This window comes from Lottia gigantea, assembly GCF_000327385.1.
Source record: "Lottia gigantea unplaced genomic scaffold LOTGIsca_3, whole genome shotgun sequence".
Taxonomy (NCBI): Eukaryota; Metazoa; Mollusca; class Gastropoda; family Lottiidae; genus Lottia; species Lottia gigantea.
The window spans coordinates 1,291,494-1,312,569 of NW_008708986.1; the positions used below are offsets into that span (position 1 = coordinate 1,291,494).

The 21,076-nt window shown below is 32.6% G+C and overlaps 2 protein-coding genes across 2 annotated transcripts; one reads left to right on the forward strand and one right to left on the reverse strand.

The window, feature by feature from the left end:
* Positions 1-2,002: 2,002 nt before the first annotated feature.
* On the forward strand, positions 2,003-4,654 carry LOTGIDRAFT_203076 (hypothetical protein). Its single transcript, XM_009057106.1, has 4 exons — positions 2,003-2,208; positions 3,524-3,752; positions 4,126-4,210; positions 4,302-4,654. Exons 2-4 carry the CDS (start codon positions 3,531-3,533, stop codon positions 4,463-4,465), a joined length of 471 nt encoding a protein of 156 aa, XP_009055354.1. The 5' UTR covers positions 2,003-2,208; positions 3,524-3,530; the 3' UTR covers positions 4,466-4,654.
* Positions 4,655-6,766: 2,112 nt separating this feature from the next.
* On the reverse strand, positions 6,767-12,601 carry LOTGIDRAFT_182132 (hypothetical protein). Its single transcript, XM_009057107.1, has 12 exons — positions 12,419-12,601; positions 11,539-11,721; positions 11,009-11,131; positions 10,546-10,643; positions 10,125-10,317; positions 9,705-9,868; positions 9,421-9,570; positions 9,113-9,249; positions 8,650-8,837; positions 7,832-8,072; positions 7,473-7,586; positions 6,767-7,016 (listed from the first exon to the last, which is right to left on the reverse strand). The coding sequence occupies exons 1-12, from the start codon at positions 12,526-12,528 to the stop codon at positions 6,870-6,872; spliced, it is 1,848 nt and encodes a 615-aa protein (XP_009055355.1). The 5' UTR covers positions 12,529-12,601; the 3' UTR covers positions 6,767-6,869.
* Between the last annotated feature and the right edge of the window lie 8,475 nt (positions 12,602-21,076).

Genomic DNA, 21,076 nt, shown 5'->3' on the forward strand with positions numbered 1-21,076 from the left:
GTTATTCCTGTTGAGCTATATTGTTTAGTATATAGTTATATATTTAATTAATGATTGGTAGTTATTGAAACCATTACGTCACTTGTCTCAAGGTTAGTGGTTAAAAAATCAATGTTAATAGCGATTACTGTATCATTGATAAATGATCGTAGTCAGACGCTTTAAGTAATAATCATTTCTACTATTCTTCTCAATTTAATGTTTAGTAACCAACCAAATATCATATCAGGTGTCCCAGAAAAAACTAAAATCATGATATTTTTACTTGATATTTATAATTGATATGAGACGTGTTTACACAGAAATTATTTTCATAGGTTGAAACAATTTGAAATGACAGATTTTTTTTTAAATCCCTGTCAAATATGTGAAAAGTAATATCCTTTTAATGGCAATTGAGAACATTGAACTAGAAGATGGTACTGCCGACTAGTAAGGCATATATCCTTCGTCCTGCAGCCCACAGAGCCAAACCCATGCCCCAGAAGTTGTAATCAGACACACAACAGGGAAAACTAACAGGATCAAGTGGTCCCGTACACCATTTATTTTCTTTATAGATAGAAGAAAGGTCCCTCTAACCCAATTTTCAATTCAATAATATTTTATCGATATTCCTTATAAAATAGACCTATAACTTCTATATAGAGTCACAAATATTACGGGCATGTTATTTGACCTTGGGGAAGGACAAATTGAGGAAAGATCGCAAAGATAGTACATGAATTAAAGCTAGTGGACCACAGCCATATACGCCCACCACGGCATGCGGATGGTAAATATTCAAGATTTTGGGGCAAGGGAAATAACGGTCGAAAACAGCTCAAATTCGAACTTGATCTTCGTTTTATGAATATGTGTACACATACCGAATTTCATTTGATTCCATCAAAAAATCTAGTTTTTAGAGCGTTTACAAGCAAATGTTAACGGATGGACGGACGGACGAGGGTACCGACATTATACGTCCACATAGAGAGATGTGGGCGTATAAAAATGAAATGAAATTAAGTTAAGGTTCTTATTGGAACTTGCGAACTGACGGGAATTTTACATTGCATTTTTACGATACCCATAGATGTCTTCAATGTGTACAACCTGTGACATACTGTGCAAACCGCTGGACATTCTGTTATAAAATGGTTTTGTTTATAGTCGGGTTTAAAATTGAACACTCTCACGTCTCTTTCGTATAGGGCCTACTGTCATTGCGACAGTTTTGCTGTTGAAAGTGCGCAATAAGTTAAAGGGAGAGAACCGAGACTAAAATAGTATCACCTGCGTCAGGGCGGTAGAAATAGCCTACTTAACTAAACATTTATAATAAATAATAGTCTATACAAAACCTGTCTGGTGGTATTTAGTACAAATACTTCGACCATTATATTTTAGTACATTAGTAGTCATCAATGTCATTTAGAACAGGCGGTCTCTAGGATAGGGGTAGGATATTAGCACTGCCTCGAACTTTTCTCACGCTTTCCTTTCCAAGTCAACGTGTTTGGATTAGCCATCGGCATGATTTTTGGGGAAAAAACTGCTTTATTTTGGGTCCTATTAGATTAAAGATAATTTTATCAGGCAGATATTTTCAGACCCTTTAAAAATTTAAGCTCCGCCGCCCATAATCTCGACTAACCCATATATACAGACTTGATAATTCGCACAGACATCAAATTTTCTCTTATCATGCCAAAGCCAAATATTTCGTAGGGCGCTGGTTAATGTCCTCTTCTTCAAGAGAGCTAATTCATTATTCGTCAGTATCATTAAGATTATGCTTATGAGTAGAAAATTTAACGATGTTGTAGTTTGGAAAGAGAAACGACATAATATGTCATAATGAAATTAAATGGAGTTTTACGTCCTGTCTTTTTGGTCTTGATTAGTCACTATGAATAAGGGATAATTTTTATAAGAATTTAGTCCATTTGTTTAGAGTACATTATTATTATGTCTGTTGAAGAGTTGTGTCACGTGATGTCTGGGGATTAACTGTGCGAGATAATCTAAATAATGGGATTATCTGATCACGTGGTTGACAACGTGACCTCATAGTAACTAGTAACTTAACGACGATATTGATATACTACACTACCTATACACGTCAAGTGATTGCTGCTTGTGCTACTATTATTAATAAATAATAACAGTTCACTTGGTTCAGTTGAAGTCTACAGAAAATTTTCACAAAGGGTATACTATAACGTAAGTAAGCTCATATTATTTAGGTTCATCTTGTGGGTCAAATATTTTAGGATGGAGGTTTTACTAAATCATGAATGTCTTTTCTATCATATTAACAACATAACTTGAGGTTATTTTATGTCCCCAATCTAAGGAATCTACATTGTAACATAGTCTTCTTAACACTACTGATCTACTCTCAAATCTGGACCCTTCCCATGCCTTGTTGTTCTGGTAGACGTTTTAGCATGACACCATGTTTTATATCCCCACCTATACAATTATTATGACATCAAGATAACACAAGATTTCGACGTATCTGTAACTCTCCCATTAAAATTAATATAATTGTGACATGTACACTATGTTTACAAGTATTGTGGCAGCGCCTATATCTCTCCTTTATAACATTGTTACATCATAGCATCCCGTCGTATCTATAACTCTCCTTTATAACATTGTTACATCAAAGCATCCCGTCGTATCTATAACTCTCCTTTATAACATTGTTACATCATATCATCCCGTCGTATCTATAACTCTCCTTTATAACATTGTTACATCATATCATCACGTCGTATCTATAAATCTCCTTTATAACATTGTTACATCATATCATCCCGTCGCATCTATAACTCTCCTTTATAACATTGTTACATCATAGCATCCCGTCGTATCTATAACTCTCCTTTATAACATTGTTACATCATATCATCCCGTTGTATCTATATCTCTCCTTTATAACATTGTTACATCATAGCATCCCGTCGTATCTATAACTCTCCTTTATAACATTATTACATCATAGCATCCCGTCGTATCTATAACTCTCCTTTATAACATTGTTACATCATATCATCCCGTCGTATCTATAACTCTCCTTTATAACATTGTTACATCATAGCATCCCGTCGTATCTATAACTCTCCTTTATAACATTGTTACATCATATCATCCCGTCGTATCTATAACTCTCCTTTATAACATTGTTACATCATAGCATCCCGTCGTATCTATAACTCTCCTTTATAACATTGTTACATCATATCATCCCGTTGTATCTATATCTCTCCTTTATAACATTGTTACATCATAGCATCCCGTCGTATCTATAACTCTCCTTTATAACATTGTTACATCAAAGCATCCCGTCGTATCTATAACTCTCCTTTATAACATTGTTACATCATAGCATCCCGTCGTATCTATTTTCTATTTTTTACTATTATGGCATTATGACTTCATATATCCTTATCTGTACCTCTCAATTTACAATTATTTTACCATTGTGACATCATCACATGCTATGAAAACTCATTTGCATTTACTATTTTAGCATCAACATGAGTATATATAAAGAACCGGCATTTAGAAGTATGATTCGAGCCAGTGGGTTGGGCGAAGAATGGGTTCATGACCACGATGAAAGTAAGTTTAAACAAGTTGGTTGGAGATGTACGACAAAAGAAGATGCGTCATATGGTAATAGTACTCTGATTGGAAACTGGAATGAAAAACGTTTTGATATCGGTAAAGCCAAAGAGACTAAACCACTTCCATCACAAGTAAGAATCTACATGTATTAGAATTTTGTGCTCATACTTAGCTTGTGATTGACTAAAGCAACATCGCCATATTCGGGCGTGTAGAAGAAATAGCCAATCATTGACCTTACTGGTGATTTTCTGTCCGCTTGCTCCCAGTAATTCAATCTAAATTTAGCAAGTTTTAGTTATGCAACTGCTGTGATTTTAGTATAGCGTTCTACAAATTGTCTATAGATAATGTAAACTTACCAAATTTTAAGCATATTCATGAAACTAAAAATATAGTAAAACCAATATAGGACGAGATTGATCAGACTTTTGAATATTTAGAATAGTAAGAACATTCAAGAACTACAACGAACTCAACGTTTCATTATCCTTTTTTCTTCAGTACAACCATTACTTTGAATCTACATACGACACTGGTTACAATTTAAAGAATGCAGGAGTCCCAAGAGAATTGAAAAATTTGAAAGGTGGGTGACTTTCCAAGATAACCGTTGTGAACCAAAAGTGAAAAATTATTTGCTTTGAGATTTTTTTTTTTATTCACTATCTACTTTTCAGAACGACATAGTCACGCCTTTCCTAGTCATCAACCAGAGCTCGATCTTCCCAGTCTTAAATCCCAGTATAATAGCTGGGAAACAACTTCAAGAGCAGCTTACGTGGATCCGAAAATACGAGAGCATCCTATCACAAATGTAGTTCAAGAAACAAGAACATCTTAGTTAGTAAAAACTTTCAGAAAGCATCAAGACAGTCGTTAAAAAATATCAGAAGAAAAAATTCAGTCTTTTTGTGCTTGTTTACTTTATGTTTTTAAAAATCAAATCAAAATGAACTCTTGCAATCCATGTTGTTATTATGTTATTTTGTAAATAAAAAAGAGGATATTACTTCTTATAATAAGCCCCTTGATTAAGAGTATACTTTCATGCAGGGGACTGCACAGAACTACCGCCCATACTTTTGCTGTGGGTATTCTCTAGACTGTTCCACCCCTGTTCATTATTCGTTAAGCACCAAACACCATAATAAGAAACTTATATAAACCGATATTAAAAGATGTTTTCATAATAAATAGAAAATTAAAATATTATACACAGCATTTACTAGATCAATTAATAACAATAATTAAAATACAAATGGATAATTAATCATGACCAGAGTCATAATAGCTAACAATTTATTTGGTTGTTTATTATCAATCCAATAATTCAATAGTTATTCAAAAGTTCTGTATCTCTTGATTTCATATTAATCTGCATCCTTGAATTGAAAATAAAAACAATTGTGGAATGTTCATATTAATGTTTTGCATTTTTCCAAGATGTTTATCTTGTATCTATATATCTTTACTGGACTATAACAGAATAATATTCAAAAGAAAAGCTTATAATTAGTTTCGGTAATAATGTCAAATTAAAGATAGAAAATAATGAAAAGCAAATCTAAGTAGTTGATTAAAAAATTAACAATAACAAATAGGTGCACAACATCCAAAAACAATAAACAAACAAAAAGATAAACATTTAAAATCATGTAATGTAAATATAACACAGTATTAAGTTCTGGTAAATAAATCAACAAAACTTATATTTGGCTCACACATAAATTAACATTAAAATTTTGGCTAAACTGAAAATAAACTGTTAACAAAAGAAAACAAATAATCTGATGTTATTCACAAAATCTTGCATTGAGTTTTAACATTCTTAATGCAAAAGTTATTTAAAATAAAAATATCGAAGAATTCATGAACAAAAGCAGGAAGCTCAATTAAAAAATTGCAATTATTTCAGTAATTTGAATTTGTAACCCCTTAAAACAGCTGACCAAGGACAGAAATAATAATAGTTTTGATAAAATTAATATAACAAATGATGGTATTTGATATTGTTAGTAAAATGAGTTATTACATCTGAAAGATAACATTGTTGTTATTGTTTGATTTTAAGTCTACCGGGCCATACACAAATATCTCTTCAGAAATTGTGATTTAAACTGGGATTGATATAAGAATATCATATTAAAATATTCTACAACGGCTCAAAAATAGTCTTTATATGTGTATTGGGGACAAATATAGCTTCTATTTGTACCCATTCGAAGTCTGTGGTTCCTGTATATTCCATCTCATTAGTGTATACCTTATAATATAACACTAGATGAAGCAGTCTAAGTAAAGTGAAGTCAGAGTTTAACAGCTTAATCGACTTAGCTACTTAAGTTTCAGCCAAGTTGGTCACAGTTATCATAACGACTTGCTTTCAGGTGCAATCACTATCGCAATTGGGCTCAAAAGTTTTTGGCTGTCCATAGAGCTCGTTAGAAGCTGAAAGTGTCCCCCAATACATATGCAAAAGCTACAAAAACCCATTTCTATTTTGATGTTTTTAGCAACAGGAACTAACTAACAATTAATCTATATTATAGGGATGTTGTCAAATCAGATTTCTAAAAGATCCTAAAAACACGACAAATTTTCCACAATTTTCCACATAGCAAAAAGGACAGATATAGTCAATCGGAATGTTGGTCCAAGCCAAAATATGTAAATAAAACACATATATTATATTATTACAAAATATGATAATACAAACAATTTAAAAAGACGGTCAATACCTTTCATGATAAATTTATGAAACTAAAAAGCTTTTCATCAGTTATCACTTTTAATATCATTGAACCATATTGAACATTAAAATTTATTGATTAAATAAAAATAATAACTATACCAAACAATGGGTTAAAATTCTGAAATAAACTATTTACGAAAAAAATACCCTGAATCTATAAAAACAGAACATCACACCCTAACTGATATGTATCTGAAACCTGAAATTTGGAATGAAATGACTAAAACATTATCACTGGAAACTGTTTTTTTTGGAATGGTAAATTTTGAGATTTAAAACTAGTTGAGACTAAAACATTTATTTAATTTATAAAACTATGATTGTAAATATATAAATAATAAGTTAAATTTGTTAAGATAAATACTATCAGAGTACTAAATAGCAATCTAATTTTTTTTTTTTGCAATCTTATATTAAGTAACTTTTAAAATGACATTTTTGACAGTTGGAATGATACCGTATTATAAACTCACAAACAAAGGAAGATTTCATGTTAAAATCCGGCTGGTTCACCTCCTTTTCTGAAATCACAGTTTGCATAAAGTCTGTGATCATGTCTTGCAACACCCTGTACAACAGATTCCCCTACTGCTACTTCTGATATATTATGACCTTTCTTCACTAAACCAATCAGAACATCCTGAAATTAACCAGGATCAAATTATATCTATATATTTATTGCAGTCACTCTAACTTGCCTGTCCATCAGCAAAATATAAAAGCTACAGCTTCATTTAAACTAAACAAACTTGGTATGACAAAGATACAGAGATATTAGGAGTAACAGCTAATGAAGTGTGTAGTTGTCTAAATATTTGTTAAATAAAAAGCTCATTTCATCTATAAGTAACCTTTTTCAGAATTATATACCATGTGACAATGTTGTCATCTATCTGCTGCTACCAGCATTCTCATGTGAAGGCTAGTACCAATGTTTGGACACTTGTATTGCTGGAGAAGCACAACTCTAGAGTAATATGGATAGCTGAAGTTGTGGCGTATCAGCTACTCCATTGTAAAAAGAGGGACAGATACAATGACATATAAAACTACCCCAATTACTGTTTTGCTACCAAAAGTAAAAAAATGAAGTTACCTGATCAAAGTCTTTCTCATACTGTATTTCTGGTGGTAATAGCTGATGATGTAGTCTTAATGTATCAATAGACTTCTTAATATTTCTACCTAACCATAATTCATTCATAGTAACCTTCAACAAAAATATAATATTCTTAATCTGTTAGTTAAAGAATCATTAGTATGATGATGTACTGAAGTTACATATGCTATGTAAATTTATATCAAATGAAATAGAATAAACTGAGAACTTTTCTTCCATGTAGTGTGCATTATGTGTAGCATGTGTTAGCCTTGACTAGTGCTGGAATATTTGAAATTATATAAGATAATGTCATTCAAAATTCAACCAATAAATTACGAAAAGTCAACACTTACCAAAGCCGTTGCTGTAGTAATTTTCGAACCACCTGCAGCTCCAATTACTAGTTTTACATCTCCCTTCTTATCAATGGCTATAGCTGGACACATAGATGACAGGGGACGTTTTCCTGGACGGATAAAATTAGCTGGTGATGGTGGAATACCAAATATATTAGTGATATTAGGTGATGAAAAATCATCCATCTCATCGTTAAATATAATACCAGTTTTTAAACCACGTAACTTAGACCCAAACCTAAAATTAAATTCATTATTTTTGAAAGACAAATATATACTCACAGGAAAACATTTCCATAAAAAGGGGCATAGAAATCTCATTTCACATCACATTCCCCAATAACTTTACCTATCTTTTGTAGATCACTTTGTTAGGTTTCCCAATTCCTTTCTTTAAAAACAATGAGAAACACAGCCAGACACAATAACATTTCTAATATTTCTACACAGAAGTCCTTAACGTTAATTAGAGTGTGCACAAGCCAATGCCTTATATTTTTACATATCATGCTTTAATCTCAGAGACAAAAATTATCTGCGTTTGAAAGTTAAAGAAACAGTCGTCTTTTTTTATGACACTGCCATATATAGAAAACAAATCTATAGAAATAGGAAGAAATTCCTAGTTTGAGATATTTTTGAAAAAATTGTGCAATTTTCGTACATTTCTAGTACTTCTGTTCACATATATTTTAAACTCAAATCAACCCCCCAAAATGGCGCATTGGTCCTTTTAAGATTATCAGACCATCAGACATATTGAAATTGTTACAAAAGTATATCTACAAAGATCTTACAGATGATTAAAAATTTACCTTGCATTAATAGTACTAGTGACTGATACAGCATTACCATGTTGATCTACTATTGATAAATGAGCAGTGCTAGTTGTATATTTATCATAAAATGTTGGACCATAATACATCATATCATGGGTTGTATTATCCCAAATCTTAGACCTGATAAAATCAGCATAGTCTCTCGATGTCAGGTTAGCAACCAACTGGAAATTAGAAATAACTCTCATAAATAGAAGGAGTGTGTGGCCAAAGTCATGCAGATTCATGAAAGCCTGGTCATACCTAATGAATAAACAGGAAGCGGACGCCATCAATAGCCATGTTTCAAATATATAACCCCATCCTTTTAGCTAGGATCTTGTATTTATCTAAAGTGGCAGTTGCACAGGTAAATATCACAATATTGTGACACTGCATGGCAGATAAGACATTGCACAAAAAAAAAAAAACAAATGATCATACATTTGTTTTAACTTACATCAGTTACATTGACAAAATCCTCATCAGCTAAATCTGTTCTTTTAGCATAGGCAAACTTAAAAGCTTCTATCATTCTATGATAAGTTAACACTGTTTTTTTATTGCTCTCTACGTCACGTTTAGTCAAATCATAACCTGGAATAGGAATTCATATCTGTATAAAAATCTGTATTTAGTTGTTACCATCACTATTCAAATAAATAATACAAAACAATTTTATGGTAAACTACTCCACTCCTGATGTAGACCATATTTGTCACATAAACTATATGAATTCAGAAATTTGTGCTAAGATAAGAAACTTACCATCTAATATATTGAGTATAAAAGATAAAACAGCACCACTAGCTGGTGGCGGAGGGGAATATAGACTCAATCCATTGTTCAATTTAATCTTTAATGGTTCTTTACGTATAGCTTTATAATTCTTCAAATCTTCAGCGGTTATGATGGAATCTACAACATGTAATATAAATGAAATGAAATTGAATTTAATGTCATTATTTTAAGCTCCAGTTATTGCTTAAGGAAGTCCAGTCATGTCATTCACTGAGTAGCAAGGTACAACTGACATACAACTGATGACATACTTATTTTCTTTAAATCTTCTAACAGCAATTTAGAAAGAGATCCTGTATAAAAACTTTCCATCTTCTCTTCTGCAATAGTTTTTAGAGTTTTTCCAAGTTTTTCTCTCTTCATTATCTCCCCTGTTTTATACACCTCTCCTGTTTCTGGGTTCACAAATACTTCTCTATAAAAATAAAGTTCAGATGTAAGTGATGTCTGCTAAAGAGGTAGGAGCAATTATTTACTGATTCTAAATTTTCTAAAATGTTTATTGGGGACAATAACAGCTTCTATTTGCATCATTTTGATTTACTGTCAAAGACATTCACAAGCTCACATTTGCCATAAGACAGCACACAAAGTTTTTTGATTTTCCTACCGATACAGCTCTGTAAAATTAAATGAATAAATGTCTTTGATAGTACAAATGAAATAATCACCTTAGAGACGGTTCTTCTTGAATATCTTGAATATTTTTCTGTATAGCTCTACCTAGTGAACCAGGTATCTTGAAACCATCTAAACACATCTTTATAGCTGGCTTAAATAAATCTTTCCACGGCAGAGCTCCGAACTCTTGATGTGCTTGCCAGTAGCCCTTCAGTTCTCCTGGTACTGCTATTGACAGAGGTCCTGCAGAGTAAAAACATGCAATGATCAATGTGTCTGTTCAAAATCACTTTAGCTTATTAAATAAATTTTCAGTTATTTGATGACTCTGTTGATGTCACAATTAAGGCATAAAATATTTATTTCATAAAATGGCCAAAAGTCATGAAAAAAAAAAACAATGTATGAGATTTTTCTGTTATATTGATGACATCTGTCATAGACTAATATAAAATGGCCTGAATAATTTACCTCTGCTAGACGTTCCTGGATGTTTAACATACATATCCTCTGTAGCCTTGCCTGGAGCTGTTTCTCTAGCATCAATTACAACTACTTTATCTTTTGCTCTACACATAAAAAACATGAAGGATCCACTTTATTTCAGTCTGACAAGAATATACCAATTATAGAAACATATGGGTAATAATCTTACTACATTATTATTTTGAATAAATCCTAGTAAAAAGATGGCAAAAATCCTCCAGACAAAATTATCAGAGTAATAGAATCAAAATGGCATAGCTTTGATGATAATAGGCTTACTTTAAAATTGCAGAATAATTCTTTGTTGATTTCACATTACTTGACTAAAAAATTGGGTGAAACACTTGTCAAGTTTGCAAATGCATCACTTTAATAATGTGCTAAGTACTTGACAGTTGAAATGAAATGAACATTTTACGATTCAAAGAGATATTTCGTGTTAACTCACTTTTCATATACAGTCATAAAAAATCCTCCACCAATACCCATACTCTGTGGATCAGCTACTCCCATACATAATAAGGCAGCTATTGATGCATCTACAGCATTACCATCTTTCTTCAAAATATCTCTTCAAGTAAAGTAAAAACTTTTGTAAAAAATGGTAGTAAAAACAACACAATATCTCCATTGAGAATAACCATAATTTAAACTAGAAAAATAGCTGGACCAAATAGTTGATAATAGAATTCAAAATCTGAATTTATAAAACAAGTTCTTTGGACAAAACATTTGTTTGAAGGATTACTCAGGGTACCAGTATTTGAAAATTCCATTTAGTAAAACACTAAATAAAATTAATTCAGCACTATGAAAAAGTAAACTAGCAGAATTGTTTTATTTCCCAGCATTCTTGGAATAACAATGTCACTTCACTTTATGCTTTCAATGTTTTTTTATATTTGTAAATTCCTGTCTTTGGATCCTAATAAAGAAATCATAAAGTCAGTTCAGAACTGTAAGATTTAAAAGACTTACTTCCCAATTCGAGAACATTGTTCCACATCTGCTGCCACAGCTGCATGTTTATAGTCACCAAGTTTAGATTTCGAACCCTTTTCATTGTCATCTTTAGTGTACAGATTGGTAATAAGAAATAAGGCCACTAACATTAAAAACAGCACTGTTAAACTAATTAGTAAGGCTATGACAAAACGCAATCTGAAAAGAAAATAAAAAATGCAATCTGAAAAAAACAAGTATTCAAAAAACTCTTTGACTTATATTCATCATGTGTCAACCCTCATCATTTTGTTTGAATATTTCAATAAATGACTCTCTACATCAATTACAAGAAATATTGCTCACTTGTGACGAACAATAAACAATAATGACAAAATTGTTTTCATATATTCCACACATCCATAGGCCTTTACCAATTTTACAGAATTTTCTGTGAAACTGGTAGGCCTACTAGATGTGTATTTTTCCATAGGCCTTCTTCTCAGTAATCTCAGCATTGATGAATTAATTCTTTTTAACTTTTGACCGATACTTCTAATATAAGCTTATTCTTTGTCATTTTTGTAAAAATAAAAGTTATAGTTAAAATGTTAAAGCCCATGACAAAGCAATTCAATACAAAGTCCTCTACAATAATACATTGTAACAAATAGTATATTGTTATCCTTATTCTTTCAATAGGCCAATTATACAGGGTAATTTGTAAACATGTTTCTCATCCAAAGTTTCTCTTGTATTGTCATTAAATTACCATTAATAAGATACAGATCTTTTAATATTGTTTTACATAGAGTACCATAAGGCACAGAATAAACTGTATACAAAGTGGTGACAATGACACTGTCAATAGGCTACTCATACACATGGATGGGATACGGTAGTTTAAAGTCATTACCTTCGTTTCTTCTTTAATCTTTCTTTATGAAAATGTTGAAAGTCTGGATCATAGATTAATGGTTCCCCTTCTTCATACAGAGGAGCATTGTCGTCTGTGGACGGCATCATGTGCGTTTAACTTTGTTACTTAGTCTAATCCACAAAACGTCAAATGATTACTTCATTATTTATTTGGATTTTATCGCAACCACCCTGTTGACCGTGACTTCAATATAGAGTTATCTCCTTCAGTTGCTTATCGTAAGTGGGTGGGTAAGATTTACAAAATCGCAAACTATTCACGTTTTACAAGACATTACGCTTATCATACGTAACTGTTTGAATCAAAGAATAGGCTACGGTATATTATTCAATGGCCATCCTTTCTTATTTTGCTTATTATGATAGTGTCATCTTTTGAAATTGGAATGAATACTATACAATCTTATTTGCCGTGGCCACTAACAGTTCAGTAGGCTAGTCTACTTGTAAGTTTAACAAGACCAAATATTTCTAAACACATAAATTTTACAGTTTTCAAAATACCATCACTTTTAAAGGAATACTACGTCTTAGAATGAACATGAAATTTAAGAACTTTAAACTTGGCCAATAAGAGCAAATATTCACCAGTAGATATACCTGGTGTCATAAATAACATAACAGGATCCTTAGGTATTATAGTCCGATAAATCAAAAAAATTTATAATTATCCTTAAATATGCAATTAATTATTGAAAAACGCTTAATGTTAAGATTAAGCGTTTTTCAATAACTACTTAGTTTTATGAATTTTCCAATTTTCTAGATTTTACAGGGATTCTGTTGTAACTTTATGACATCAGGTAAGTTCACTGATGAATATATACCCATATTGACCATTCTTGAGAACTTAAATTCTATGTTCATTCTAAGACATATTATCACTTTAAAAATAAACAATAATTTTTGTTGGAAAATGAAAATGAATGTTTTAGGCCTACGTCTTACCTTTCTGCACCCAATTGGGCAGTGTGTAATTAGGGCCATTTTGCATTAGCTGGCTTTTTTTTCTATTTCTAATTGTCGTCAAAGGTTGTAGCACACAGGCCCTCGGTTTTTTGTTCCATCCGAACGACTGTACGCTTCATGGTCATAAAAATTGAAATGATGCCAAACTAAAAGTTTATTCAATATAGATGAAGGTCAGCTTCAATCAAATTAGAATTATCCAATAATTCGTCCTTTTTGTTTTTCAAGAAAGGGATCCTACCCATCTGAACAATTTTGGTTGTATTTATAATATCTTAAATCTATGGGGCTAATAGTATTTTACTGGGTAGGCTAAGAAAGGGCCTGTACTTGTACTTTCATGTGAAAAGTTGCTTTGGAAATGAGGTTAAAAATTACTTGAAATATTGAACACTCTAATCTGAACTATGCTCACCAATCATTTCACTTTCACATTACAGCCTGTTTGATTGCTTCTGATATCAACTTAGATTTTACATTTTCATTCTGATTGGATCAAAATTGAAACAAACCAATCAGAAGTCATGTATTTCAACTAGAAATATTCAGATTCAGTTGGGTGGGAATCAAACAGGCTTTCTGTACACCAATCATTCAGTACAACCACCAATAATAGTACAGGTGGGCTATACCTGAACACTTTTCACCAACTCTTTTGTGTCAACAAATTAAAATCTTTCTCCTTAGTTGCGCTGGGAGTTCACACCACCATTACGGTTTTCAGCAAAAATTTATAGAATGAAAATTTTGTGGTAGGTTTATATTGTGGGATTTTAAAATCAAATCATTATATTATTACTTCATTGAGTATCATGTTTGTATGTTACAATTTATTATATGTTAAATTTATACGATTTGGACCTAATCATTCCACATAATTCAACATCAAATCTTCTTATCTCCCTTATTACGCACTGCATTGAGTTTCTGGTCAGTTTAATTTTAATATAAGAAGCAAGAGAGTTGGATGTCAGATTTCATGTACAAAATCCATTTACTTTCTTTCCATGTCGAAAAAATGGAACAAAACAAAAAGTATACCAAGAAGATGTAACTGGTAATTCAGCTCACGAACAATACAATGGACGAATATGGAATAACTATCATCGTCCGCCGATTGGGAAATGTAAGTCTGCTCTTATTCTAATCTCCCGGCATTTTGCTTGTTCATTTTTGCAGTATCTTAATATAGGCCTCCTGATGTGGCCTCATTTTCTACAGGCAATACACATGCAAATAAATCAAATCCATGATGTGGGATACGGATGGGTACAAACTATGGGAGCAGACATAATCGACAGTGATGAAATAATATTTTCATTTTCTGTGATTATAACCTGTGCTATCAGTTTGCTGAAAGCAGACCCGAATTTGTCATCAACAACTGTTTCTATTTCAGATGTTTTGCACAGCATCAGAGATAATTTGAAAAACTATTTGACAATTGTCAGATTATTAACCCAGAATTCAAAAAAGTTTACAGGATCAAGAAAGTAGGGAATTTCCGAGTCAGGTAAGTGGTGAAATTTTACTGTATGCAAAAAGATACATAATACATAATCCCAAACACAAATCACAGTCGTAATTAACATTGGCAATACACTGATATCATTACATCATCAAGAGAACAGAAATGAAATTTCTTTAGAAATAATCAGTATACAAATATACACTGTTACAGAACTATACATTATCGTCTAAGTAACTTTCCATATAATTCAACACCGTATTAAAGGGCGATAGTCTAGAAATTTCAATATAAAAAAGTCCATCAAATAACACTAATTATGAAATAGTTTAAACTAACATAAAAGATTAACTCTAGAAAAGTTGTTTTAAAATGTACCGAGTCTGCAAAGCTCCTTTATAGCAATATAACATGTTAAAAATAAAATAGAAACGGGTCACTCTTGATATATTTTTTTAAAAAAGATCTTGTAATAATATTTCTGGAAAATAGAATGCTGTCTTCAAAATGTTCTATGGTCGGTAAAGCCCTTGTAATAAAGTTTCCGGTAAGTACAATGTTGTCTTAAAAATGTTCTGGGTCAGTAAAGCTCTTGTTATAAGATATTTCTTCGATAAATGGTAATATTCGTTGGAAAAGGCTGTTTCGAGGATGATTATGTCTAAGTTGAATTTAAAATCAATTAAACAAGTTTTTTCTTTTAGTGTTAGTGGTATAGGTTGATTCATGTTGTCCTATTCTGAACAAACTTTGACTTTACAACCTTTCGACCTGACTTCTCAATAAATATGTAGGCTATTAGTATGTCCATATTTGTCAGTACAATTACCAGTATGAAATATTCAACCTTCAGTCTTATACATCTTTTTGAACTTTTTGTGGCGATACTGTATAATATTACCAAGTTTCGTCAAAATCTGTCAAGAATTATGCCTTCTAGAGTGTTCATGTGAGAATGGAGTTGGCATTTTTACCATGTTTCCGTTCACATCTTTTGTTAGGAAATTCCATAATTTTAAACAAAGAGCGGCATCCTCGCTTCTCTGCATTTGACATATTATTTATGAAAACATAAATGAGGACAAGTCATCCGAAATCGATGTCGTCGTTTTTCTACATAAACGACATCGCCATGTATCTGTCATGTTATAAGGTATTTGTAAATGAGAAGACGACGTACTTTCGTCACTCCAAACGGCCTCCGTGAAAGTTACGCAAGCGCTCTGCAACATACCACGGTGATGAATGGCCATTTTATTTTACCGGAACTATGTCAACATTGTCACGTGATTCTGGTAATTTAAATAATACAGGCAGGTTGTTCGCAACTACTAGTCATTGTATCATTGGATCACCAATAGTCAAAATATAGCTTTACATGCATATGTAAGTGTCAGACTTATCTCCCAAAGTAGGCCTATCTAAATTTAAGGACTTTTTTTAGGTCGCAATATTACTATCAATAGACAAATCACTGCTAAATACCGGAAATATAGAGACTAGCCAAAGAAGACACTTAAACGGAATTCACCATTCATTACCGAGTCAGATTCATCTTATGGAAACTGTCAGTAGTGACAGGCATCCGGCAATTCTCGGCAGTTTATTAAATATCTACAATGTCTGGATTTTCGGAAGCCTACGTTCCCATCTCCATTAAAAATTCATCAGAGAGTTAAGTGAAGAACAGGAATTAAATGCTCTGGAAACTAAACTTAACAGTGAATTATAAAAAAGAACTAACAAATAATGAAGTTTTAAAACAGGAAAAAATATAGCCGTATTAGAAAAGAATCTCAAGGAAGAAAATAAATCATATGGATTTACAGCAAATATAAGGGTATTTTTGGATACATATGATGGTTTCCCCAAGACATATTTAATGGAGCTGATCATCCATCACATTTTATTTTCCGAGGAAAAATTCTTATTGAAATGTAGGTAAAAGTTGATTCAATATTCTTGAGTCAATTTAACGCTAGTAAGTTCTTCAGTTTATCAATAATTGAAGATGATAATAAAATATAAATTGGTGGCGCATATAGATTAAGGATGTTTCCACCTTTCCATTTTTTTAGTATATCAGAAGTTCACTTAATTTAATTACCTAAAAATGGAACTGTTCGAAAGCAGCAGACAACAATACATGATAGAAAAACAAAATGAACTAAAAGAAAAACTAAAACACTACAACAAATGCAGAAAAACATGGAGTAGAATAGATTCGGTGTTTAAAATAGCAAGGACAATTCTAACATTAGGAGTAACCTAAATCAATTATTTATATTTTTTGAAAGATCTAGAGAAGATAAAAACATAACTATTGAAGAATTACAAGAATTTAACGAAATCTTAGACAAGTTTCACGTAGAGATGTCATCTGTAAATATAAAGACAAAATAACTAATTGAAAGTTATTACAGTTGGTGAAGTTGTTTCAATAGCTTCTATTATTTTCTAAAATTTCTGACTGTAGGGGTATTTTTATGGAGGGGGATCGTTGCCAGAAGTATTTACAAAGTCAAACTTGAAAACAATGCCTCGACTTAACAAAGTTATATTTCAACATTACACAATTACGCAATAATGCAAAGTTAAGAATTCATTTCCTTAAAGGAAAGTTTGAATGGTGTCTGATGTGAAATAAAGTTTGAAAAGTAAACTATCAATATCTCAACTTTGTATTAAGTACATAGACTTTTTGATTTTAGGAAGGTTTATTTTGTAATGTTGAAATATGACTTTGTAAAGTCGAGGCCTTGTTTTCAAGTTTGACTTTGTGAATACTTTTGGCAACAACCCCCCTCTATATATCTTTTTACTGAAATCTTATCTTTCTTCTATCTGCTATTTTAATTAAATGTTTTGCTTCTTCCATTAATAAATAGGTTCCATCTCCTTGTGCTTTTTCGATATGGACACTTATATTTACTGTATATGAAGTTGGAGATTCGTTATTTCTAATTTTGCATTTGAAGCATTATCTCCAAAGAATATCTTATCATCATTGATTTCTCTTTATAGATGAATTTTATATGGTAATCCTAAGGAATCCTTTCTGTGTTACAACAGACCGAATAATGGATATAACTTCCAATTTACGTAATTACTCTCACTCTAGCTATATCTGCTTCATTTGTAACATTTCTTACTGTAGCCATCATATACTTTTATATGTAATTTGCCTGGTATATACAAAAAATATATTTGTGTCTACTAATAGTTATACCTAATTTTGTCATATGTCCATGTCCTATTAATAAGCTTGTCATCGTATATTTATTTTGTAATACTCTTTTCTTCATCATCATCATAAGTAGTTCTGTTTTTGGACATTTCTTTTCAATATTTAGAGGCACAAGGTTACATTACCGGTTCTTTTAAAACACTTCCATCGGTTCAGTTTCAGGCTGGATACCCGAAGTCTTTTTTAGGATATTTTGCCCATGGAAAACCAGGAAGATCAGAACCCAATGATTTTTGTATATCTGAACCAAAATAAGTTTTTGGAGCGTGTGCGACTATCATTTTTATCCTATAATTTTAGAAAATTTTCTTTTCTTTTCTTTTCTTTTCTTTTCATCTCCTGTTTCGTAGTTCTCTTATTAGTTGTAATTCTTTCAACTCGTTAGATTTTTTTACTGCATCGCTTATACTAACTAGCTGTTTTTGCGATAGAACCGATAACTTGGGCTTCGGATGAAATAAGTGATTTGTTGTTTGAAACAAAGCTAGCTACTTTTGGAATGAAACCATCACCTGTATAATCAATATCTGTATCATTACTGACCTCTTCTGTATACTGATAGTAATTGATTGTAGTATGTAGTCAAGGTCCGTAATATCTGTATTATTACTGACGTCTGGAAACAAACAATTCGGTTAGCTCAAAAGAGTCGGTCGAGTGTAAGATATTTTCTAACACTTTTCAGGGGGTTCCTACTTGATTGTTATTGTGCATTTTACATTGTTTACAAGCTAAAAAATTGAACGCGTTTCCCCAGGACAAGGGCACTTACTTATAATAAATATTCCTTAGATTTGTTTTTATTTCCATAGGGCTTATAGTACGATTTGAATAAATAAACGTTATATACCCCTTATGTTTCTTTTAAAACCTTTCACTGGTCAACGATACAATTCTAATACATTTTTTAATTATTATTCCAGACAGATTTACCAAATATTGACCAAACTAGTTACCTATTAACCTGCAAAATATTATAGGTGACAATTATATACTTTGCGAGTAAATAAATAAATATATAAGGTAAATGTGAATCAAATGTTAAAAAGCGCAATTTTGATCAAAATATATAGTGTTATATACCACTGGAAAGATAGCCCGTAACAGAGATATATGAGAAATTTTGTCATATGTAAATTAAGTCACGTGACACAGCTCTTTGAAATTAAAAATCGCTATTTTCAAATGGCTGTAAAACCGGTAGTTTACATTGCTTCCTGAGAATTGTTTGCAATCGATTGAAGATAACATAAACATCAACATCACACACATCCGATTACCCCCTAAGGCCCAATTTCTCGTTTTACAAAAGTTAGTCATATCAATATGGCGGTTGACCTGTCACTTTCGAGTCGGATTTTTTAAATAGTATATCTTTACATGGGCAATTCTAGCTTATTGATTTTTCATTCATAATAATCACTCATATGATAATATACTAATCAACTTAGATGCTCAGTAGGAAGGCTTTGTTGTTTTCTTGCACCAATAGTCCAAATATAGTTGTCGACAAATCCTATGCATATCATCCACCGCATTGAGTCTATTTCTTGCTTTAGTTTTGACTAAAGTGTCGAGGTTCGCTTGGGTTCATCGTGTCGAAGGGCACCAGAAATCCTGAAACTCTATAATTCTTCTCTTTCAATAGTAAGCCCCACCCTACACCCCAGGGGTTGAAAAGAAACCCAGACTGGAAACCAGGAATTTACAGTATTATATTTTTGAAACTTAAAAAGTGTGGATGAAATCCACCAAATAAAAAAAAACGTGGTAATATTTAGTTTTTGTCTTTGACTAACATGGTGACGTTGACCTGATTTAACAAGTTGCCACTCCGTGGTATGTAGCCACTGCCCATAAAAATAAATTTGGTACGTTTTCCGCGGCCAAGGCGTTCACGAAAGATAAAATTGAGTTTAAATATTCGCCGAATTTCTTTAACCGAAGACAAAATTGGTGAAATAGACAATGACTTTGCCATGGGAATGAAAGTCAAACCGCGATCCAAAAGTCTTTTTTCGACTATGGTGTAATTTTGAATTTAAAACTTGATCTTTATGAGAACTCGGTCAAATTCGAAATTGATATTAATCGGAGGAATGGTTTCAGATTTATTGGCTTTGACTTATTGACAATGTGCCAAATTTTGCTTGTATCCACGATAGAGGCTACTTTTATCTGGTCTTGATGAAACTCCGTCATTGGCGTCAGTCCGTCAATCATCCAAGTGACGGAGTGGCGAACTCATTGACGGAGTGGCGAACTCATTGACGGAATGGCGAACTCATTGACGGAATGGCGAACTCATTGACGGAGTGACAAACTAATTGACGGAGTGACGAACTCACTGACGTACTGACGTATGAGGTAGCCCCTAGACATACACGACTTATTCATCCGTCACTCCAACAATGAATCGGTAGCTCCGTCATTCATTGCCATTGGCTTAATCCGTCATTTGCGTCAGTCCGTCAATCATCCAAGTGACGGAGTGGCGAACTCATTGACGTAGTGGCGAACTCACTGACGGAGTGACGAACTCATTGACTGAGTGACGAACTCATTGTCTGAGTGACGAACTCACAGACGTACTGACGTATGAGGTAGCCCTTGAGCATACACGCCTTATTCATCCGTCACTTCGTCAATGAATCGGTAGCTCCGTCATTCATTGCCTTTGGCTTAATCCGTCATTGGCGTCAGTCCGTCAATCATCCAAGTGACGGAGTGGCGAACTCAATGACGTAGTGGCGAACTCATTGACGGAGTGGCGAACTCATTGAAGGAGTGACGAACTCACTGACGGAGTGACGAACTCACTGACGGAGTGACGAACTCACTGACGTACTGACGTATGAGGTAGCCCTTATGCATACATGCCTTATTCACCCGTCACTCCGTCAATGAATCGGTAGCTCCGTCATTCATTGCCATTGGCTTAATCCATCATT